Below are 22,789 nucleotides of genomic sequence, written 5' to 3' on the forward strand. Positions count from 1 at the left end.
GATCGGGATCAGGAGGCTCCTGTAGCCCCTGGGGTTATCAGCCAGGATGAGACAGTATTGGCAGAGGATGCGTTAGGGAGACCATCCGCGATGAGGTGGTTGAGATTGTTCGGAGTCAGATTCTGGAGTTGTTTGGGACTATTAAGTCCGCCATGATGGAGTACTTTGATGACAGATACGCAACCCTTGCGGAGACGGCGGCCGCTGCGGCTACATCAGCTGTAACAGTGGTAGGAGGTGGAGTGGGAGCCGATCGGGGCTTCCAGTACAGGGACTTCGACAACACGAAGCCACCTACTTTTGATGGGACCCAGGACCCCATCAAGGCTATGCGGTGGGTTTCCGATGTGGAGGGATGCTTCTTTACATGTTTATATCCTTCTGACCAGAAGATCAGATGTACCCTGAACCTGCTCAGGCTCGGGGCCAAGGACTGGTGGAGGCTGACGACTGGGTCGTACTCTAATGAGCAGAGAGTTGTTGTTACTTGGGAGCAGTTTCGGGATATGTTTTGCGCCCGATACATTCCGCGGGTTGAGCGGGAATGATTGGCTCAGGATTTTTTGAGTTTGAGACAGGATGGGAGTCGGTGACGGAGATCACCCATATGTTCACTGAGAGAGAGATGTTTTGCCTAGAGTTTGCTTCTGAGCAGGCTCAGATAACTCGTTATCTGAGCATGCTCAAGACTGATATCCGACAGTTTGTGTCTACCCAGTGATGTGATACTCTTTTGGAGTTACAGGAGGCCGCAAGGCGGCGTGAGTTGGAGATTGAGCTGCAGTTGAGGGAGCAGCGGCAGGCCCCGACACAGTCGCAGTCGATGCAGAAGCGGTCCAAGACCACCGATACCAGGGTTGGGGGACAGCCAGGATGGACTTGTGGAAAGTACGGAAAGGCTCATTCAGGGACGTGCCAATCAGGGAATGGGTGCCACCGGTGTGGCAAGAAGGGCCATTTGGCCAGGGATTACAGGCAGCAGACTCCGACTTTCGGAGTCAGACTTTGTTATCACTATGAGCAGGTGGGCCATATGAAGGCCCAATGTCCTCTTCTAGCCACTAAGTCGGCGCAGGCTTCAGCGCCAGCTACTCTGAGGATTACAGATGGAAAGCCAATTAAGGAATAGCCTCGGAAGGCTTAGTGTCGTGCCTTCCATCTTACGGTCGAGGAGGCCAGGGCAGCACCGGATGTGGTTGTTGGTATGTTTCTATCCTTTACCTCATTTATTATATATGTATTATGCTTATCCGTTGTACTTATGTTTATGTGCGTTTTTAGTAAACTCATTTCCCGCTTTGGTCCTATTTGACTCGGGGGCGAGTCAGTCCTTCGTATCTCAGGCATTTGGTACGGAGTTCAGTGCGCCAGTAGGTGAGCTAGAGTTTCTGTTGCGAGTCTCTATCGCCAACGAACATGGAGTTTCTGCTTCTTAGGATTACCGAGGATGTGAGTTGGAAATCTTCGGTGTGTCCTTTTCGATTGACTTGATTCCGATTCCCATGGGGGAAGTATGCGTGATTGTGGGGATGGACTGGCTTAGTCGATTTAGTGCCATGATAGATTGCGAGAGCCGGCGAGTGGTAATTCGAACCCCAAGTGGGGGAGAACTGATTGTTTATGGCGAAGACACCAGAATGGGATCAGGGTTCTGTTCAGCGGCCATGGCTCGGCAGTATATTCAGCACGGGTGTGCAGGTTTTATGGCGTATGTAGTGGATACGCGAGCCAGGGGTTAGATTTCAATTTCCAAGGTTCCTGTGGTCAGTGAGTTTGCAGACGTGTTTCCGGAGGAGTTTCCAAGGATACCTCCGGAGAGGTAGGTCGAGTTTCAGATCGACCTGGTGGCTAGTGCGGTCCCTATCACCAAGGTGAGGTACCGATTGGCATTGCCAGAGATGCAGGAGTTGTCATTACAGCTACAGGGACTATTGGATCGCAGTTCATTCGACCTAGCAGTTCTCCATGGGGAGCACCGATCTTCTTCGTCAGGAAGAAGGACGGATCGCACCGTATGTGCATTGACTATAGGGAGTTGAACAAGTTTACAGTGAAGAACCGTTATCCACTCCTGATGATAGATGATCTCTTTGATCGGTTACAGTGTGCGTCTTGGTTCTCCAAGATTGATTTGAGGTCGGGGTATCATCAGGTCTGGGTTAAAGAGGAGGACGTGGAGAAGACTGTGTTTCAGACCCATTATGCACACTATGAGTTCGTGGTGATGCTGTTCGGGCTCACCAACGTGCTGACAGTATTCATGGACCTGATGAATCGGGTCTGCAGACTGATGCTTGATCGCTCGGTCACTGTGTTCATAGATGATATCTTGGTGTATTCCATGACTCGAGAGCAGCACGAGGAACACCTCAAGGAATTGTTAGGAGTTCTGAGATGAGAATGGTTGTATGTCAAGTTCTTGAAGTGCGAGTTTTGGTTACGAGAGGTCCAGTTCCTCGTATATATTGTTAACTAGGAGGGGATTTTGGTCGACCCGGCCAAGATCAAGGTAGTCATGCAGTGGGAGGTGCTAAGATCTTCCTCAGACATCATGAGTTTTCTGGGATTGGTAGGGTACTATCGGAGATTCATTCAAGATATCTCCAAAATTGCAGTACCCCTCACTCGTCTGACGAGGAAGGGGGTGGACTTCCGATGGGGCCCTGAGCAACAAAGGGCGTTCGAGACCCTCCGTTAGCGGTTGTGTGAGGCCCCAGTTTTGACACTCCCAGAGGGATTGGAGGATTTTTTTGTGTTTTGTGATGCATCCATCATGGGTTTGGGGCAGTCCTCATGCAGAGGGGATGGGTGATAGCCTACGTGTAGCGGCAATTAAAGCCGCATGAGATGAGATATCCAACTCGTGATTTAGAGCTAGGAGCGGTGGTGTTCTCTCTCAAGATATGGAGACATTACCTGTATAGGGTCCGTTGTACCATTTATATGGACCACAAGAGCTTGAGGCATATCATGGATCAGCCAAACCTGAATATGAGGCAGCGCAGGTAGCTGGATGTAGTCAAGGACTACGATTGCGGATGCCTTGAGCCGGAAGTCAGCTAGGTCTTCCACCCCCAGCAACATGTATGAGGATAACGGTGGATTCTCCGCTTGTGAGTTTGATCAAAGATGTCCAGGTTGAGGGCATGCGACCGGAGATCTAGAAGATGGAGAGGATCAAGGGCGAGAACTCCCGATTTGTGCAGGATAGTCAGGGATTATTGACCTAATGTGGTCGTGTTTAGGTTCCGATGTCTGGTGGGGTCAGACAGGCAGTCATGGAGGAGGCTCATAAGTCTCAATTATTTATTCACCTTGGGGCCACCAAGATGTACATGGATTTGAGTTTCAGTTACTGGTGGCTGACCTGTAGGATGGTCAAGGCCGAGCGTCAGAGGCTGCATGGTATGTTATAGCCCCTGGAGATTCCCATGTGGAAATGGGAGTAGATCACAATGGATTTCATTACCAAACTATTAAGGACGACGAAGGGGCTTGATGTCATATGGTTCATCGTTGATCGATTGACCAAGGGTGCTTATTTCTTGGCTATACGGGAGAGCTCTTCGGCCGAGAAGCTGGCCGACATGTACGTTCGCGAGGTCGTTGCTCGCCATGGGGTTCCAGTATCCATTGTATCTAATCGAGATGCTAGATTTACCTCCCATTTCTGGCAAAAGTTCCACGAGGAACTGGGCACATGGTTACATTTCAGTATAGCATTTCATCCGCAGACTGATGGTTAGAGTGGGCGAACCATCCAGACCCTCGAGGATATGTTGAAGGTGTGCGTCATTGACTTCGGTCAGAGTTGGGATTCCGACCTACCTTTTGCGGAGTTCGCCTACAACAACAGTTATCATTCTAGCATTGGCGCCCCGCCTTTCGAGTTGTTGTATGGGCGGAGATATCGCACCCCATTTTTTTGGGGTGAGGTCGGAGACAGGGTGATGGGACAAACAGAGGTAGTTCTGCAGACTACCGAGAAGATTCAGCAAATTAGGCAGCTATTGCAGACAGCTCAGAGTCGGCAGAAGAGTTACGCCGACAGACGCCGATCTGATTTAGAATTTTAGGTGGGTGATATGGTACTCCTGAAGGTCTCACCCTATAAGGGTGTGATCCACTTCAGGAAGATAGTGAAATTGGGTCCTCGTTTCATCGGTACATTCAGGATCATTTCCAGAGTCGGCAAGGTGGCATATAGGCTAGAGCTACCGGAGGAGCTTAGCCGAATTCACAACACTTTCCATGTTTCGTAGTTGCGAAGGTGCATTATGGATCGGGAGGCGGTAGTGTCATTGGATGATATTCAAGTCGATGAGTGCCAGAATTACGTGGAGAGGCCTGTGGCCATTCTAGAAAGGAAGATGAAAATTTTGCAGAACAAGGAAATACCTTTGGTAAAGGTGCAGTGGGAGCATCGGAGGGGATCCGAGTGGACATGGGAGCCGGAGGCAGAGATACGAGAGTACTACCTGACGTTCTTCACCTAAGTGGACTTCGAGAACAAAGTCTAGTTCAAGTGGGGGAGAATTGTAACGCCCCGATTCATAGGTATTAATAATATAAGAATTCCTCTTGATTTCAAGGCCTACTCGACGAGTTGGTTTCCCTAACTCGTCGAGTAGTAGCGGGTTGGTCCGCGTGTTTAAGTAACCTACTCGTCGAGTCCAAGAAAGGACTCGAAGAGTAGGAGCTGGAGGATGAAACCCTAATTTTCGGGATTTTGCACCCTATTTAAGGACCAATTATCCCCCTTAGCCTCTCTTACTGCCTCCCTTGAGTTCAGAAACCCTAATTAGTGTTTGCTCTCTATACTTGTGTGCTTCTTAGCTTGGAAAAGGGATTTTTGGAGTAAAAAGCTTGAAGTTCAAGAAGTTTGGAACATGGGCTATTGTAGATCCGGATTCTCCTCTATCTTGGCATCATTTTGGAGGTAACAAGTTGTTACCTTGGCTCTCTTTTAGTTAGATCTCTTCATTTATAGGTTTGGGGCCCTTTTTAGGGTCTTGTGTGGTGGTTCTCTGTCACAACTGGAAATTTTGTGTTATGTAATCTATACACTCAAGTTAATGTGAATCCAAAAATTAAGAACATGATTGACACCTACTATTATGACATCAAAAACTCCAATCAAAGGCATCATACAAGTACTACAAATAGTCATCAAACAATTGGAGACCCTAGAAGTCCTTGTTTAAGTCCATTTTGGACTAGGACTTCCTTATTGAATCCAAATGGACCAATAAGCTTCCAATTAGACTATCATGGGTTAGAACCCTAATTGGGCTCTAATTGGACCCACACTAATTTATTTCAACATTTTGGGCCATGTTGGGCCTAGAATGAAATGAATTAAAAGCCTTGATACATGAATAACCTAAACTAGTCCAATAAAAATATAAAAATCCTACCACATTCTTTTAGACTTAAAACATACCCAAATTAACTCTAACATTGGGCTTAGAAGTAAGGGCCCAAAATTTTCCTTTTCCCTTCTAAATTCTCGGCCCAAGGCCCAAGCCCAAGAAGAAATGAAGAGAGTTGACTTGTAATTGACACCTCATTATTGTCTTTTGGATCTCCATGCAACCCATTCCATGTATCCATGCATATCACTTCATGTCTATTTCTCCCTCACTCTTCTTGTTTCAGCCGTGAGCAACACACACACACACAAATCACTCACAAACTCTCTCTAGATCACTCAAGACTTCTCTCTTCCTCTCCATCTAAAATCTTGAAATTGGCTTGTGTTTCAAGAGGATTCTTCAAGATTATCATCATCCTTTGGTAAGTTTTTCCATGTCTAAGCTTCAAAACTTCCCCCTCACATGAGATCTCTTATTCTAAACAAGTTTCTTTGGTGATCATACTCCTAGAAAACTCCATAAACCCGAGATCTTCATCAAGGGGTGCTAGGGCCGAAAAATCACTTCATTTCTTCCATCCTTTCTTCAAAAACCGAATCAACACCCAAGGTGAGCTTCATACCCCCTATTTTCTGTTTTTATGAGTTTTTTTTTTTTTTTTGGGGTGGGGGGGGGGGGGGGGGGGGAGGGAATACAAGTGAAAGTGTAGATCTATATGTGTTTTGTATGCTTTGTATGATTTCCATGTTTATATGTGTGCTTTTGTGAGTTATAATGTTGGATTTAGCCATAAAACCCCTCAAAACCGAGATATACCTTATGTTAAATGATTTTAGCCTCTACTATATTTCTACATACTAAGTGTTTCTAGAAAAATAGCTAAGTGGTTTAGTAATAATTTCTTTGGGCTAAAAACACAATTTTTGGACCTAAAATGTGAAAAATACAAAATTAAGGGACCAAATTGACATATCACGAATTCTGATGGATAAGGTGTGTCAAAACAGTTTCAATAAAACCATTTCTGGAAATATACTCATTTAGAGAATTAAAAACATAAATTTCAAGCTTAATGGGCTAAAAATGACATTTTCGGCCCAATGAGGCCCATTATGCGAAATTTTCTGTTTTGGAGGGCCAAAACTGTGTTTTTCTGTAAAAAAGTGGACTATAAGTGTTCCAAGTCCTTTTCAAAGGTTTAAAATGCTTTTTAAATTTAAAAAGGACCAAAGTTGCAAAATTTTACAATTTGGGCCAAAATTGTCAAAATTGCGAAAAAGAAGGGTTATAACCGAGAAAACTGAAATTTCAGGGACTTAAGCTGTTTTCTATGAAAAATATGCTGAAAAATATTAATTTCAATAATTTTTGGTGTTAAAATGTCAAGAAAATTGATTTAAGGACCAAACCGGAAAGTATTTAAATAAAGGGTTGAAAAAGTAAATTTTACAAACAATGAGGGGCTGAAAACAGAAAACTTTCAAGGCTAATTCAATACATGCAATTTGACCAAATGATGGCACCGCGACTATCGATGAAATACAATACATTACAACACCAAAAGTCGTTGTTAAACGAATTGGTTCGGTCTCGAACCAATAAAAATCCGAAACTACTAACACGACGACACTATGACACTACGACACTACGATTCATACTAATAACGTTTGGGAATTCAATATACATGCGAGTGTGCACAGACGTCTACGCACCATCTTTGGGCCCCAAAAGTGTAAAATCTTGTTTGTTGAGCCTAGCTAGCCCAATGACCTGATCTTAAGGCCCGAAGACCTCTATCTTACGAAGTGTTGGGTTTTACCGATCCGACACAACGTAAAAGGACTTTCAATGGCTTGTATACTACTGGTCCCCAAGGGTCCTTTGGTATTGCTAGTAGAGTCTACCTTGTTATGCGAGGCGGGTCTAGGACCCCTCGTACCTTTTTATCCCCAACCGGCTAATGGAGTCATCGAGGCCTTCGTGTCCTCTTTCTCTTCGGATGTGGGACTACACGTAGTCAGAGCGGTTGGATAACGTGATTAGTACGGATGACGCCTACGGGATCGTTAGTATTGCTATAGACTAGTCGTTTGTGTAACGCGTGTTTGTAGCAAATAATCATGCTCAAAAATAATCCAACGTCGCCTGGTATTGATAACTTCACGCGTTGCAATGGTTTCAATATAAATTCATGTAATTCAAAGAATTAGGAAAACATCGAGTTTTCCTAGGGTTTTTCAATACATACGGATTCGGAATGCATACAATTTTAATGAACAATTTTTACAAGTATAGAAACAAACAAGCATACCTATGGATCTTCACACCTTTTTTACTATACTATTTTCAGAAAATATCGGATTTTCTGGTGGTTTTCAAACAATACAAAACATTGTATTTCAAACACTACTTATGAACTCACCAACATTTCATATGTTGACGTTTTTCAAAATACTTGTATTCTCAGGGAACCAGTGAATCAAAGGAAATCATATTCAATGATGGCTTGCAGTTTATTTATGTACGAAACGAACAATTTATTTTTGGGAATGTAATGTTTAAACAATGTACTTCATGTAAACTTTACTGGTTGTACTATATTAATGCATGGTGACGAATGTTGTTATGTTTCATGTATATTCATTGTGATGGTATTCAATTGAGTCACAACAGCCCCCGGACGTTTCCGCCGTCTGGTTCAGGGGTGTGACAGGTTGGTATCAGAGCTTTGTTTATAGTGAACTAGCATATCTAGCCACACATTGATATGCAACTATAAACCAAAAAGAGGGACTAACATAACTCTGAACAAAACACGTAAATAAAACACCCTTGCTTGCATTAGGAATAGGAACATAACGTCGAACCAAACAAAAATAATACTAGTGTCTCGGTTAAATTCAGGGTTGTTCTTAGTGGTACCAAGGAGTGGATGTAGCCTGATCAACTACACTCTCTCCAAAGTATAACTAACACACGTCCTGATGAGATCAGGATAGCTAGGGAACCTAAAACTATACCCCTACTACCGAAAAGAGAACGTCTGTTTAGCTTGTGCCATAGCGGTAGAGTCATAGGAAAGTGATAGCTTATTCGTATACTTTCTCCCAGTCTTCATGGAGGGAGAACATCAGGGCGTTCAGTTTCACCAAGCCCTAGGGGCACACGAGGTACTCGAAGACGAACCAGAGGGGAATCAAGAGGGAGTCCACGACGTTGAACCTGACGAATACATGGACACCGACTACGAGTTCGAGGAGACCGACGATGACATGGAGGAGGATCAGGCCCCGGACATGGGTCACGTCGCATCTCCTGTTGGCGAAGTGCAACAGGATCCCCACGTCCCACCAGTGAATCCCGCGAGGGAGAATCGCTCCCCAGAAGCCGAGATTGCCGACTTGCGGCAACAACTGTTCGCCATGGAAGCACGTGTCGTGCAATCAGAGCATGAGAGGGATGAGGTCATTGTAGACATGACTGAGATGGCTCAGCTGTTGGCTCAGCACTTCGGCATATGATTTCACCGTTATAGTAGGTCGCAGCTCATCGCGGTTAGGGATAGACTTATCTTATTAGGTCGTTAGGAAATATGCTATGTACTCCGACTCTATGTTTAAGTGACTACGCTACTCATAGAGTCGTTATGCTGTCGAACTAGTATCACTCATGTATGCCCTTACGAGCAAAATTTTCATGTATCAAATGCGGATAATATTAATAAATTTTTACGTGTTTTGTTGCGATATTACAAATTGCGAGGTGTTGAGAAATTATGATTGATTGGTCAATGGTAGTAGTGTTTAAGTTCGTACCATGCACCTAGTCAGTAGGATCACGACCTCACAGAAACAACATACCCTCAACATCTTTCCGTTTTGTGACAGAAAGATGCCTCCCCGACCTACTCGCGGAAACCCAGGACCAACCCCACCTGAAGTTGACTCAGCCGCATTCCAGGCAGCTGTATCCACAGCAGTCACTGCAGCGATTGCGCAAATTCATCAAGGGAACAATGGAGGAGTCAACGGGCAAGGAGCCGGAAGTTCGAACAACGGAATGAATCAAGGACCCACCAAGACATGTACCTACAAGGACTTCACAAACGCCAAACCACGAACTTTTAATGGCACTGGAGGGGTGAACACTCTGAAGCGATGGATCGAAAAGGTGGAGTCGGTATTCGAGATATGCGACTGCCCTGAGCACATGAAGGTGAAGTTCGCGGCCTGCACTTTTGTGGATCAAGCGCTCACCTGGTGGAACGGACATGTAGAATCCATGACGCTCCCTGTAGCCAACTCTATGCCGTGGACAGAGATGAAAGAAATATTAATGGCTGAGTACTGCCCACGAGGCAAAATACAGAAGATGGAGCAAGAGCTATGGAACCTCACTGTGCAGAACGCGAATATCGATGCCTACATATCGAGATTTAGCGAACTATCTCTGCTGTGCCCAGGTATGATCACCTCGGAAGGAAAGAAGATTGAGCGATTCATCTGGGGACTCACATCACCAATTCAAGGGAATGTGATAGCTGCAAACCCCGAAACATTTGACAGTGCGAAAAGATTAGCAAAAAGGTTGTATGACCATAACAACAAGAAGGGAGAGAAGCCAGTGGAGGCTGAGAAGAAAAAGGAGGGTGATGGCAGGAGAGGGAAGAACCACAAGAGGAAGGGGCATCAGGGCCCCGAGACCTCTAAAAAGCAGCAAACAGTGGCAGTTAACGCTATCACTGCATCGGTTCCAGCCACACCACATGCTCCAGCCTCAGCTGCTTCAAATGTTTCAAGACCCTACTCCGGTAATCTTCCCAAATGCAATAAGTGCGGCCTCCACCATCACGGCGAATACAGGGAACTCCATTGCACCAGTTGCAACCGAAGGGGACACACTGCAAGGTTCTGCAGGACATACCCTCCTTAGAACCAGAGTCAGGGAAACAACCAGAACAATAACAACAATAACAACAACAACTACCGCAATAACAACAACACCAATGCCGGCGGCAATAATGCAGGGCCTAGCCACACCTGCTTCGGGTGTGGAAGGACGGGGCATTTCCGCCGAGATTGCCCTAACAACAACTCAGGAAACAGAGGAGCAGGAAGAATGCTGACTATGGGTCAGAGTGATGCAGTTCAGGACCCCACAGTTGTGACCGGTACGTTCCTCTTAAACCACACTTATGCATGCATCTTATTTGACACCGGAGCGGAGCGAAGTTTCGTAAGCAATAAGTTTAAGCCTTTATTAAAACAACTGCCCTAAAAGCTAAATGAAACCTATACGGTGGAAATGGCCAATGGGAAAACTGAATCCACTGGGGAAATCTACACCGGATGTACCCTAACTCTTAATCAACACGTCTTTCGAATAGATATAATGCTAGTGTCAATTAGGAGTTTCGATGTGATCATCGGCATGGACTGGTTAAGCCCCCACCATGCCGAAATTATGTGCCATGAGAAGGCCGTTCGTCTTCGTCTTCCAAATCACGAAACCCTAGTAATTTACGGAGACAAATCTAGCATGAACCTTCACCTCGTTTCGTGCATCAAGGCACAAAAATATCTACGAAGGAACAATCTGGCGTTCCTGGCTCACGTGGTGGATAAAACCAAGGAGGAGATTAACGTTCGAGACATTCCCGTAGCGTGTGAATTTCCGGACGTGTTTCCTGAAGATCTTCCGGGAGTACCCCCAGAGAGACAGGTTGAGTTTCGAATCGACCTCATTCCAGGAGCAACTCCTCTCGCTAAATCACCCTACCGGCTAGCTCCTGCCGAGATGCAGGAATTATCCAGCCAACTCAGCGAACTTTTGGACAAGGGATTTATTCGACCTAGTTACTCGCCATGGGGAGCTCCGGTGCTCTTTGTCAAAAAGAAGGACGGATCTTTTAGAATGTGCATCGATTACAGAGAGTTAAATAAACTCACAATCAAGAACCGCTACCCACTCCCACGAATCGATGACCTATTTGACCAGCTCCAAGGAGCTAGTTATTTTTCTAAAATAGATCTACGGTCCGGATACCACCAACTCAAAGTCCGGGAAGAGGATATTCCAAAAACCTCTTTCCGAACTCGTTACGGACATTATGAATTTGTCGTAATGCCCTTCGGTCTAACGAATGCCCCTGCCTCATTTATGGACCTAATGAATCGAATCTGCCGACCGCTCCTTGACAACTTTGTCATTGTTTTTATCGATGACATCCTCGTCTATTCTCGAAGCAAGGAAGAGCATGGCCAACATCTTCGACAAGTCTTAGAAACTCTGCAATCAGAAAAACTTTATGCCAAACTCTCTAAGTGTGAGTTCTGGCTGCGAAGTGTGAACTTCCTAGGTCATGTAGTCAGCCAAGATGGAATCCATGTGGATCCCTCTAAGGTCAAAGCTGTGGAAGGATGGGCAACTCCGACTACGCCCACAGAAATTTGTCAGTTCTTAGGCCTAGCAGGCTACTATAGGAGATTCATCCAAAACTTCTCTAAGATCGCCAAGCCGCTTACCTTGCTTACGCAAAAGGGCGTGCCATTCAAGTGGACAGACCTACAAGAGATCGCGTTTCGAACCTTGAAGCAAGCTCTCTGTAGCGCTCCTGTACTATCTCTACCTGAAGGAACGGAAGATTTTATAGTCTACTGTGACGCGTCGAATCAGGGCTTAGGTTGCGTTCTCATGCAACGTGGAAGAGTGATAGCATATGCGTCCCGCCAACTAAAGACGCACGAAGTAAATTACACGACCCATGACCTAGAACTGGGAGCCGTGGTCTTTGCTCTACAAATTTGGAGGCACTACCTGTACGGTACAAAGTGCACCATCTTCACGGACCACAAGAGCCTCCAGCACATCTTGAATCAGAAGGAGCTGAACATGAGACAACGAAGATGGGTGGAATTGCTAAACAACTACGAATGCGAGATCAAGTACCATCCAGGTAAGGCCAACGTGGTAGCTGATGCATTAAGTCGGAAGGAGTACACTAATCGCCATACGAAAACGCACTCGATAACCATTCAATCTCATCTGGCCACTCAAATCGCATCAGTCCAGTCGGAGGCTATGAAAACGGAAAATAGAATTAGCGAGGCATTGCGCGGGATGGAAAAGAACCTAGAAGCAAGAGAGAATGGGGTATACTACTTCATGAACCGTATTTGGGTCCCAAAAATCGGAGGATTTAGGGAGACCGTTATGAAGGAAGCCCACAAGACACGATACTCCATTCATCCCGGTTCGGACAAGATGTATTTGGACATTAAACAACACTATTGGTGGCCTAACATGAAGGCGGAAATCGCGACCTATGTGGGTAAGTGCCTTACGTGCGCCAAAGTAAAGGTGGAGTACCAGAAACCTTCAGGATTGTTACAGCAACCGACAATCCCTGAGTGGAAATGGGAGGGGATTTCTATGGATTTCGTGACCAAGCTGCCCAAGACGTCGGACGGACTGGACACCATATGGGTAATAATCGACCGACTGACGAAATCTGCCCATTTCCTACCAATCAAAGAATCCTACAAGATGGAGAGACTGACGCGTTTGTACCTACGAGAAATTGTAAGACTCCATGGAGTGCCAAAATCTATCATCTCGGATAGGGACAGTAGGTTCACATCGCGCTTTTGGCAATCACTCCACAAGGCAATGGGAACTCATCTCGATATGAGCACCGCATATCACCCACAAACAGACGGTCAAAGTGAACGAACCATTCAAACGCTTGAAGACATGCTTCGTGCATGTGTGATAGACTTTGGAAAGTCTTGGGATACCCACCTACCGTTGATCGAGTTTTCATATAACAATAGTTACCATTCGAGCATCAAGGTGGCTCCTTTCAAAGCACTGTACGGGCGTAAATGTAGATCACCGTTATGTTGGGCTGAAGTAGGTGACACCCAGCTAGCAAAAACGCATACGTCGGACAGGGCACTAACAGGACCGGAGATCATTCGTGAAACCACAGAAAAGATCGTTCAGATCAGAGCTCGATTACAAGCATCGCGTGACCGACAAAAGAGCTACGCCGATAGACGGCGAAAGCCCTTAGAATTCCAGGTCGGTGATCGAGTATTGTTGAAAGTCTCACCCTGGAAAGGGGTTATACGTTTCGGAAAACAGGGAAAGCTGAACCCGCGATATATTGGACCTTTCGAAATCGTCGCCCAAATAGGTCCGGTAGCCTACAGACTACAACTACCCGCAGAGTTAAACGGTGTACACCCCGTGTTTCATGTCTCTAACCTAAAGAAGTGCTTATCAGAAGAAACCCTTGTCATTCCTCTTGACGAAATCGAAATCAATGAGAATCTCCTCTTCGTTGAGGAACCAATTGAAATCATGGACAGGGAGGTGAAGCGTACTAAGCAAAGTCGCATCCCGATCGTGAAAGTACGGTGGAACGCAAAGCGTGGGCCAGAATTCACGTGGGAACGCGAAGACCAAATGAAGCAAAAGTACCCTCACCTATTCTAGCATTCTCAAATCTAGCTTTCAAACAGAATTTCGGGACGAAATTCCCTCTAACGGGGGGATGATGTCACAACTAGAAATTTTGTGTTATGTAATCTATACACTCAAGTTAATGTGAATCCAAAACTTAAGAACATGATTGACACCTACTATTATGACATCAAAAACTCCAATCAAAGGCATCATACAAGTACTACAAATAGTCATCAAACAATTGGAGACCCTAGAAGTCCTTGTTTAAGTCCATTTTGGACTAGGACTTCCTTATTGAATCCAAATGGACCAATAAGCTTCCAATTAGACTATCATGGGCTTAGAACCCTAATTGGGCTCTAATTGGACCCACACTAATTTATTTCAACATTTTGGGCCATGTTGGGCCTAGAATGAAATGAATTAAAAGCCTTGATACATGAATAACCTAAACTAGTCCAATAAAAATATAAAAATCCTACCACATTCTTTTAGACTTAAAACATACCCAAATTAACTCTAACATTGGGCTTAGAAGCAAGGGCCCAAAATTTTCCTTTTCCCTTCCAAATTCTCGGCCCAAGGCCCAAGCCCAAGAAGAAATGAAGAGAGTTGACTTGTAATTGACACCTCATTATTGTCTTTTGGATCTCCATGCAACCCATTCCATGTATCCATGCATATCACTTCATGTCTATTTCTCCCTCTCTCTTCTTGTTTCGGCCGTGAGCAACACACACACACACACAAATCTCTCACAAACTCTCTCTAGATCACTCAAGACTTCTCTCTTCCTCTCCATCTAAAATCTCGAAATTGGCTTGTGTTTCAAGAGGATTCTTCAAGATTATCATCATCCTTTGGTAAGTTTTTCCATGTCTAAGCTTCAAAACTTCCCCCTCACATGAGATCTCTTATTCTAAACAAGTTTCTTTGGTGATCATACTCCTAGAAAACTCCATAAACCCGAGATCTTCATCAAGGGGTGCTAGGGCCGAAAAATCACTTCATTTCTTCCATCCTTTCTTCAAAAACCGAATCAACACCCAAGGTGAGCTTCATACCCCCTATTTTCTGTTTTTATGAGTTTTTTTTTGGGGGGGGGGGGGGGGAATACAAGTGAAAGTGTAGATCTATATGTGTTTTGTATGCTTTGTATGATTTCCATGCTTATATGTGTGCTTTTGTGAGTTATAATGTTGGATTTAGCCATGAAACCCCTCAAAACCGAGGTATACCTTATGTTAAATGATTTTAGCCTCTACTATATTTCTACATACTAAGTGTTTCTAGAAAAATAGCTAAGTGGTTTAGTAATAATTTCTTTGGGCTAAAAACACAATTTTTGGACCTAAAATGTGAAAAATACAAAATTAAGGGCCCAAATTGACATATCACGAATTCTGATGGATAAGGTGTGTCAAAACAGTTTCAATAAAACCATTTCTGGAAATATACTCATTTAGAGAATTAAAAACATAAATTTCAAGCTTAATGGGCTAAAAATGACATTTTCGGCCCAATGAGGCCCATTATGCGAAATTTTCTGTTTTGGAGGGCCAAAACTGTGTTTTTCTGTAAAAAAGTGGACTATAAGTGTTCCAAGTCCTTTTCAAAGGTTTAAAATGCTTTTTAAATTTAAAAAGGACCAAAGTTGCAAAATTTTACAATTTGGGCCAAAATTGTCAAAATTGCGAAAAAGAAGGGTTATAACCGAGAAAACTGAAATTTTAGGGACTTAAGCTGTTTTCTATGAAAAATATGCTGAAAAATATTAATTTCAATAATTTTTGGTGTTAAAATGTCAAGAAAATTGATTTAAGGACCAAACCGGAAAGTATTTAAATAAAGGGTTGAAAAAGTAAATTTTACAAACAATGAGGGGCTGAAAACAGAAAACTTTCAAGGCTAATTCAATACATGCAATTTGACCAAATGATGGCACCGCGACTATCGATGAAATACAATACATTACAACACCAAAAGTCGTTGTTAAACGAATTGGTTCGGTCTCGAACCAATAAAAATCCGAAACTACTAACACGACGACACTATGACACTACGACACTACGATTCATACTAATAACGTTTGGGAATTCAATATACATGCGAGTGTGCACAGACGTCTACGCACCATCTTTGGGCCCCAAAAGTGTAAAATCTTGTTTGTTGAGCCTAGCTAGCCCAATGACCTGATCTTAAGGCCCGAAGACCTCTATCTTACGAAGTGTTGGGTTTTACCGATCCGACACAACGTAAAAGGACTTTCAATGGCTTGTATACTACTGGTTCCCAAGGGTCCTTTGGTATTGCTAGTAGAGTCTACCTTTTTATGCGAGGCGGGTCTAGGACCCCTCGTACCTTTTTATCCCCAACCGGCTAATGGAGTCATCGAGGCCTTCGTGTCCTCTTTCTCTTCGGATGTGGGACTACACGTAGTCAGGGCGGTTGGATAACGTGATTAGTATGGACGACACCTACAGGATCGTTAGTATTGCTATAGACTAGTCGTTTGTGTAACGCGCGTTTGTATCAAATAATCATGCTCAAAAATAATCCAACGTCGCCTGGTATTGATAACTTCACGCGTTGCAATGGTTTCAATGTAAATTCATGTAATTCAAAGAATTAGGAAAACATCGGGTTTTCCTAGGGTTTTTCAATACATACGGATTCGGAATGCATACAATTTTAATGAACAATTTTTACAAGTATAGAAACAAACAAGCATACCTATGGATCTTCACACCTTTTTGACTATACTATTTTCAGAAAATATCGGATTTTCTGGTGGTTTTCAAACAATACAAAACATTGGATTTCAAACACTACTTATGAACTCACCAACATTTCATATGTTGACGTTTTTCAAAATACTTGTATTCTCAGGGAACCAGTGAATCAAAGGAAATCATATTCAGTGATGGCTTGCAGTTTATTTATGTACGAAACGAACAATTTATTTTTGGGAATGTAATGTTTAAACAATGTACTTCATGTAAACTTTACTGGTTGTACTATATTAATGCATGGTGACGAATGTTGTTATGTTTCATGTATATTCATTGTGATGGTATTCAATTGAGTCACAACAGCCCCCGGACGTTTCCGCCGTCTGGTTTGGGGGTGTGACATTCTCTGATTTGGGTCAAGATCTGAGGTTGCAACCTCAGATCTGGACTCCTTTAGCCCCTCTTTGTCATAAAGTTTCAGTCTTTGTCAAGCTATGATCTTTCCCTTACCTTGAGCCACTTCTTTAGCTTGTTTTTGGCCATTATCATCTTGTATGCACTTAAAGTTTGCGACTTTATGTGATAAACATGCCCTAGGAGCTTATATCTGCAGTATTGAGCCTTTGCATGGCTTAAAAAGCATCTGTAGGCATGAAGGATTGAAGGGAGTCGACGAGTCGCATGGTCGACTCGGCTAGTCATATGAAGATGGTCCTAAACTCGACGAATTGGATGAATAAGTTGGGGAGTCCGATGAAGATTGTCGTAGACTCGGCGAGTCAGTAGAGTGACTCGGCAAGTCAGTTAGGGTTTTTCCAAACCGTTGGATGCGTGTAAACTTGTCGGGTTGCAAGTGGAAAAACTCGATGAGAGTGGCCAAAGAGCTTCGACCGCGAGCTTTAGGAACTCGACGAATCACTCTGGTGACTCGGCAAGTGGGCGAGTTATGCAAGGAACTCGGCGATTGGCTGGTCTCACTCGACGAGTTCAGGTCAACATGGACTGTTACCCTGACAGTTGACTTTGATTTTGACCTAGGGTTGACCTGTGGACTTCTTGGGGTATCTGGGATTTATGGACCTTGTGATACGTTGGATATAGGTGGTGGAGTTCGTGGCGGTGATTCGAGAGTTGAGCCTTCTATTTCCTGTCAGCAGTTGCAAGGTGAGTTATCCTCACTATACTTAAGGGTCTAAGGTACCAAGGTCGGCCTTTGGATTGTTACCTGGTTATGTTATGCTTGTATGATTTGTTAGATCGGTATCCTAGAGGGTTGGATAATATTAAGTAGTATGTGGTATAATGTGTTAGTTCGGTATCCTGTTAGATAGGATGGTATTATGTGTTATGTGGTATGATCCGTTAGATCAGTTGTTGTCTATAGACTGTTATGTGATTATCTGTTTTATATATATATATATATATATATATATATATATATATATATATATATATATATATATGTGTGTGTGTGTGTGTGCATATATTTGTTTGGCGGTTAAGGCTTATCTGCTTTGTGCGAAAGCTAATAGACCTAGGCATTCCAACCGGTTGGTTGTGGGCCATGAGTATTCCATCCCGAGGATGATTGAACTCATAGTATGTAGGCATTCCAACCTGCTGGTTGTGGGCTTGGGGTATTCCATTCCGATGATGATTGGACCCATAGTATGTTGGTATTCCAACCTGTTGGTTGTGGGCCTGGGGTATTCCAACCCGGTGGTTGACTGGACCCATAATATGTTGTTTGTGTATTTTGGGGGAACTCACTAAGCTTTCAGGCTTATAGTTTCAATTTATTGTTTCAGGTACATCGGGGGATCACGACAAGGCAAATGCGTGATCGTACAGCTCCTCACATTTTTGTTATGGTTTTTGGGAAAACTCTGATATATATACTATTTTGGAAACAAAGTTATAATAACTATTCATTTAGTGTTTATTTAAATTTTAAATTTGGCTTGAATTTTATGGGTGTTACAAAACATATCATTAAAAAAATTACAACAAATGTCAAAAACATTTAAAAACCTAAAAAACAATAAAAGATGAGAAAAAATACAATTTTTTCCTAAATTATTCATCTTCAGTACCATCATAGATATGATATGTCAAGTCTTCTCAAAGTTGCTTGTGTTTTCGTTGGTCTTGAATATCAACGACTTTACGTAAGTATTCCGTTGTCCCTAGTTAAAATTGAATGTGTTTAGGTTCCGTAGGCGAATACTCCGCAATATTTCGTCATTTATTTTCAATCACCATGTTATGCATTATGATACATGCATACATAATATCTCGTAAAGTGTCCAAGTGATATGGTCGCGTTGCATGTTCAACTATGTGTCATTTTGATTTCAGAACTTTGAAAGCATGTTCCACGTCCTTACGTGCTCCTTCTTGTCGTCTGTTGAAAATTTTATCTTTTGGTTTTAAAGGGTGTCGAAACACATTCACAAACGTGGAATATGGTGGATATATTCCATCGGTGAGGTAATACCCAAACTTATATTCATTTCCATTCACTATGAAATGGGTATCTGATGCCTTTCCTTTCAAAAGATCCTCAAATATTGGTGACTGATCAAGAACGTTCACATCATTGTTGGAACCCGCAACTCCAGAAAAAACATGTTAAATCCATAAGTCTTGTGAAGCAATAGCCTCTAATACCAACGTATGTGATCCAAGATGACCACTTGTGTATTGTCCTTTCCACACTGCAGGTTAATTTCTCCATATCCACTTTGTGCGATCAATGCTTCCAAGCGTACCCAGAAAACCATATCGTTGTTCATACGTCGTATATAGTTGTTGCATATCATTCAATGAATGTTTGCTCCAGTATTTGTTATCGAAGGTTTCAACACCACCTCTCGCCAATCTATATAAACTTTCTCGTGCAGTTCGCTCCAACATTCTCATATAGTCGTCAATAGAATCGGACGACTCCCCCATAACTATAAACTTGATTGCAGCAATAAACTTCTGCAACCCTATGAAACCTCGCTTACCTCTCAAATCATATATCATTTGGAAAATTCATACCTAAATATTTATTTAATTGATAAAAAAATGATTATCTAAAAACTGTATAAAAACGCATATATTTAAGTGTATTTATTCTATCTAAAAACGATTATCTAAAAACTCTATTTACGATACCTGTTTTCCATTGCATTGACTATCCATTGAACGTATATTTTCGCATACGAAGTCTTCTTTTAAAATCGCAAGGTTGGTAGACACAGTTATCGGCAAAATAATCATTGACTAGATGTCTATGTCATTCTTTACGATCTCTGTTTAACGCAACACGTCTCATGAGTAGTAGAGTTGGTTTTGGTTGTAGCAGTACGTCCATAGAATATTGGTACATCGTACTCACAAATATACGTTATCGTTGAATTGACGGAACGGATCAAAATAATCCGTTTTTTGTTTTGAGAGAGAAATATATGTATATATAGTATATAAAAATGGGAAATTCTTTTTTTTTTTTGGTTTGTGACCATTTAAGAACAGTCGAAAATATAATTGTTTTCATCGAAAAAACCAACCCAAACCCCGTTGCTTCCCAATGCCACACTAACACGTTTTAACATGACACCTAATAAAGCTTGACTAGGGCGGTGTTCAAGGCGTTATGGCACCGTTATTAGCGTGCCAACTCTAATTAACATGCATGTATTAACATTGCCCATACCGGATGGTCTAATTAACAGAGCCATGGTGCATGGGTGGTGGTGGATCTTTGTTTTTCAGCAGTGAAGACACAATCTCACAAGAACCACGATTGGTTGCTTGGCTATTAGTCCATGATGTGAATACAAAGATGTTTCCAAAGATAATTATGATCATTGCATATGGAGCGTTGTAAGGACCTGGTGTGCAATTTTTTGAAACGAAAATGTGGTTGCTACCTTTTAGGTAGGGGCATATTTGTCAATCTATATGTTTAAGTAGGGGCATATTTGTCAATCTATACTTTGAATCTCTCATTATCGCAAATTTGGTCGTAGCCAATTTGCTCAATAAATGAGAACAGATGAATTAACAAGTCAAATTTATGAACTCCGATGTTCCTCAGGTGAAACCCATCTGGCAATTGATTTGAAGAATATAAATCTTAAATTAAACTAGATTCATTGAATATATCAAAAACTATCTATCTATTGAATCTGTAACAGATTTTATCACACCTAATTACATGAAAATTACAACACAATTATTAAAACAACTAGATTTAATTTCATTGAGATGCACCAAGAAACTTGAATCCTTGAGATCTAACAACACAGAGTTAAAATGGAGGAAACCCCAAAAAACAAGTGCACAACGATTTGATTTGACCTTACCAATTCGAACTACTGCCTCCATTTCTACCTAGCTACGCCGATTGCCCATAAAAATTTAGTTTCATCTTCACTGATCATGGAATCGGAGGGCCCAACGCCGTCTAATCGGACCCGGGTCCTGCAAATCGGGCAATTGGGTACTTTCGTTAACCATTTATCGACACATCTCGCATGGAAGACATGATCACACACCGGAAGTACACGGCAGATCTCTCCTTCGTTGAAATACTCCAAGCAAATCGAGCAATCGTCGGAGGCCGCGGTTGTGGATTTGTCCGCGGAAGGGTATTGGAAGGGTGGGAGGTGGTTCTGTATGTCGTGGAGAGAGAAGGAGGAGGAGGTGCGAGGTGGGGGTGAGCGGAGGCGGAGGCGTTGGCGACGGCGGTGGAGAAATGAGCCGGCAAGGAGGAGAAGGATGGCGGCAAGACCAAGGAAGAGGAGGAATAGGGATAGAATAAGGAACATGACAATGACTTTAAGGAATATAGAAAGGAGTTTAGGGCTGGGTTTGGGTGGTGATGGTGATGGGGTGTTGCTGTTGGCATGGTCATGGCGGTGGTGGGTTTCAAGATTGTGGTGGCGATTGGGGTTTGGCATGTCAATTGTGGATTACAGGAGGCGGAGATCGATCTAGGGGTGGAGTTTTTTAGAGGAAAAGAAAAGGATAAGGGTGGGTTGTTTGTATATTTAGAGAGAGAAAGTGGTGATGGTTTGAGGAGAGAGAGCGGCGGAGTAGGGGGCGGAGGTGGGGCATTATTGAGGAGGGCTTGAATTCCGGGGGCATATTCGTGTTGGTTTTTATGTGTGTAATTTGTGAAGGGGAATAATGCTCCGTAAAACAATTTTTTTTTGCCTTTGCAATAAAATTACTATACTAATGAATGTAATAATTAATAAATTGAGAGATTTGCAAATTTAACTAAAAATATTAGATATTTTGTGTAAAATAACAAAAAAAAAAAAATCAAAATTGTATTTTTAGCTATCAATTTCGAAGATAGATTGTCTATGTCTGCAAATAGACTATTACATTTGTAAACGTACAAGCCGCTAAAGCATAGCCTGTACTTTAGCGATTTGTATGTTTGTAGATGGACTAGTCTATCTGCAAACATATCAGTCCATCTGTAAAAATAAACCTAACCTACTATAAAAACTTAATTATTTTTGGTTCATTTTTCACTTTTTTTTGTTGGAAAACTCTTTCTAGGAAGCGATTTTCTTACCCCATTTACGATTATGCATGATTTCATGAACAACCCTAATAATATGGTAACAACTAAATTGATAGTTTTTTGGAGGGCTTTTAAACAAATTTTCCAAAGAAATAACAAATAAATTGATAACTTTTTGCAAAAATTTATATATAATAAGGTTGTTTCGTAGTCAAACCCTATCAATTTCGTAGTAAAAAAAAATTAAAAAAAAAATTAAAAAAAAATAATAAAAAACACACACACACAAAATCGCAGTTGAAAAGGAGAGGAAATCGCAGATGACCTTAGTTCATCTGCAATTTTAAGGGGGAAATGAAGTTTTTATACAGCGTGAAAAAAAAACATCTGCAAACGTACAAGTGGTTAAAACACGTCTGCGTTTTAGCTACTTGTATGTTCGCAGATGACTTGCCAAAATTGCAGATGAACTTAATCCATCTACGATTTTGGTGGCTAAAAATGCAATTTTTGTTTTTTTTTTGCTATTTTTTGCAAAGTAATTAATATTTTTGGCTAAATTTACAATTTTCTATTAATAAAAGAGGGGATAATCAAAATAAATATTAGTGTAAACTGAACACAGGGTTTGTAAAAAATTGTGAATTCAGTCTAACATAATTTCAGTTTGTATTGCTAGTACA

General features: G+C 42.3%; 1 protein-coding gene across 1 annotated transcript; it reads right to left on the reverse strand.

The window, feature by feature from the left end:
- Window positions 1-20,955: 20,955 nt before the first annotated feature.
- Window positions 20,956-21,396, reverse strand: LOC145009978 (RING-H2 finger protein ATL56-like). Its single transcript, XM_078968583.1, has one exon. It carries the CDS (start codon window positions 21,394-21,396, stop codon window positions 20,956-20,958), a length of 441 nt encoding a protein of 146 aa, XP_078824709.1.
- Between the last annotated feature and the right edge of the window lie 1,393 nt (window positions 21,397-22,789).

This window comes from Lactuca saligna, chromosome 8, assembly GCF_052625555.1.
Source record: "Lactuca saligna cultivar CGN05327 chromosome 8, ASM5262555v1, whole genome shotgun sequence".
NCBI lineage: Eukaryota > Viridiplantae > Streptophyta > Magnoliopsida > Asterales > Asteraceae > Lactuca > Lactuca saligna.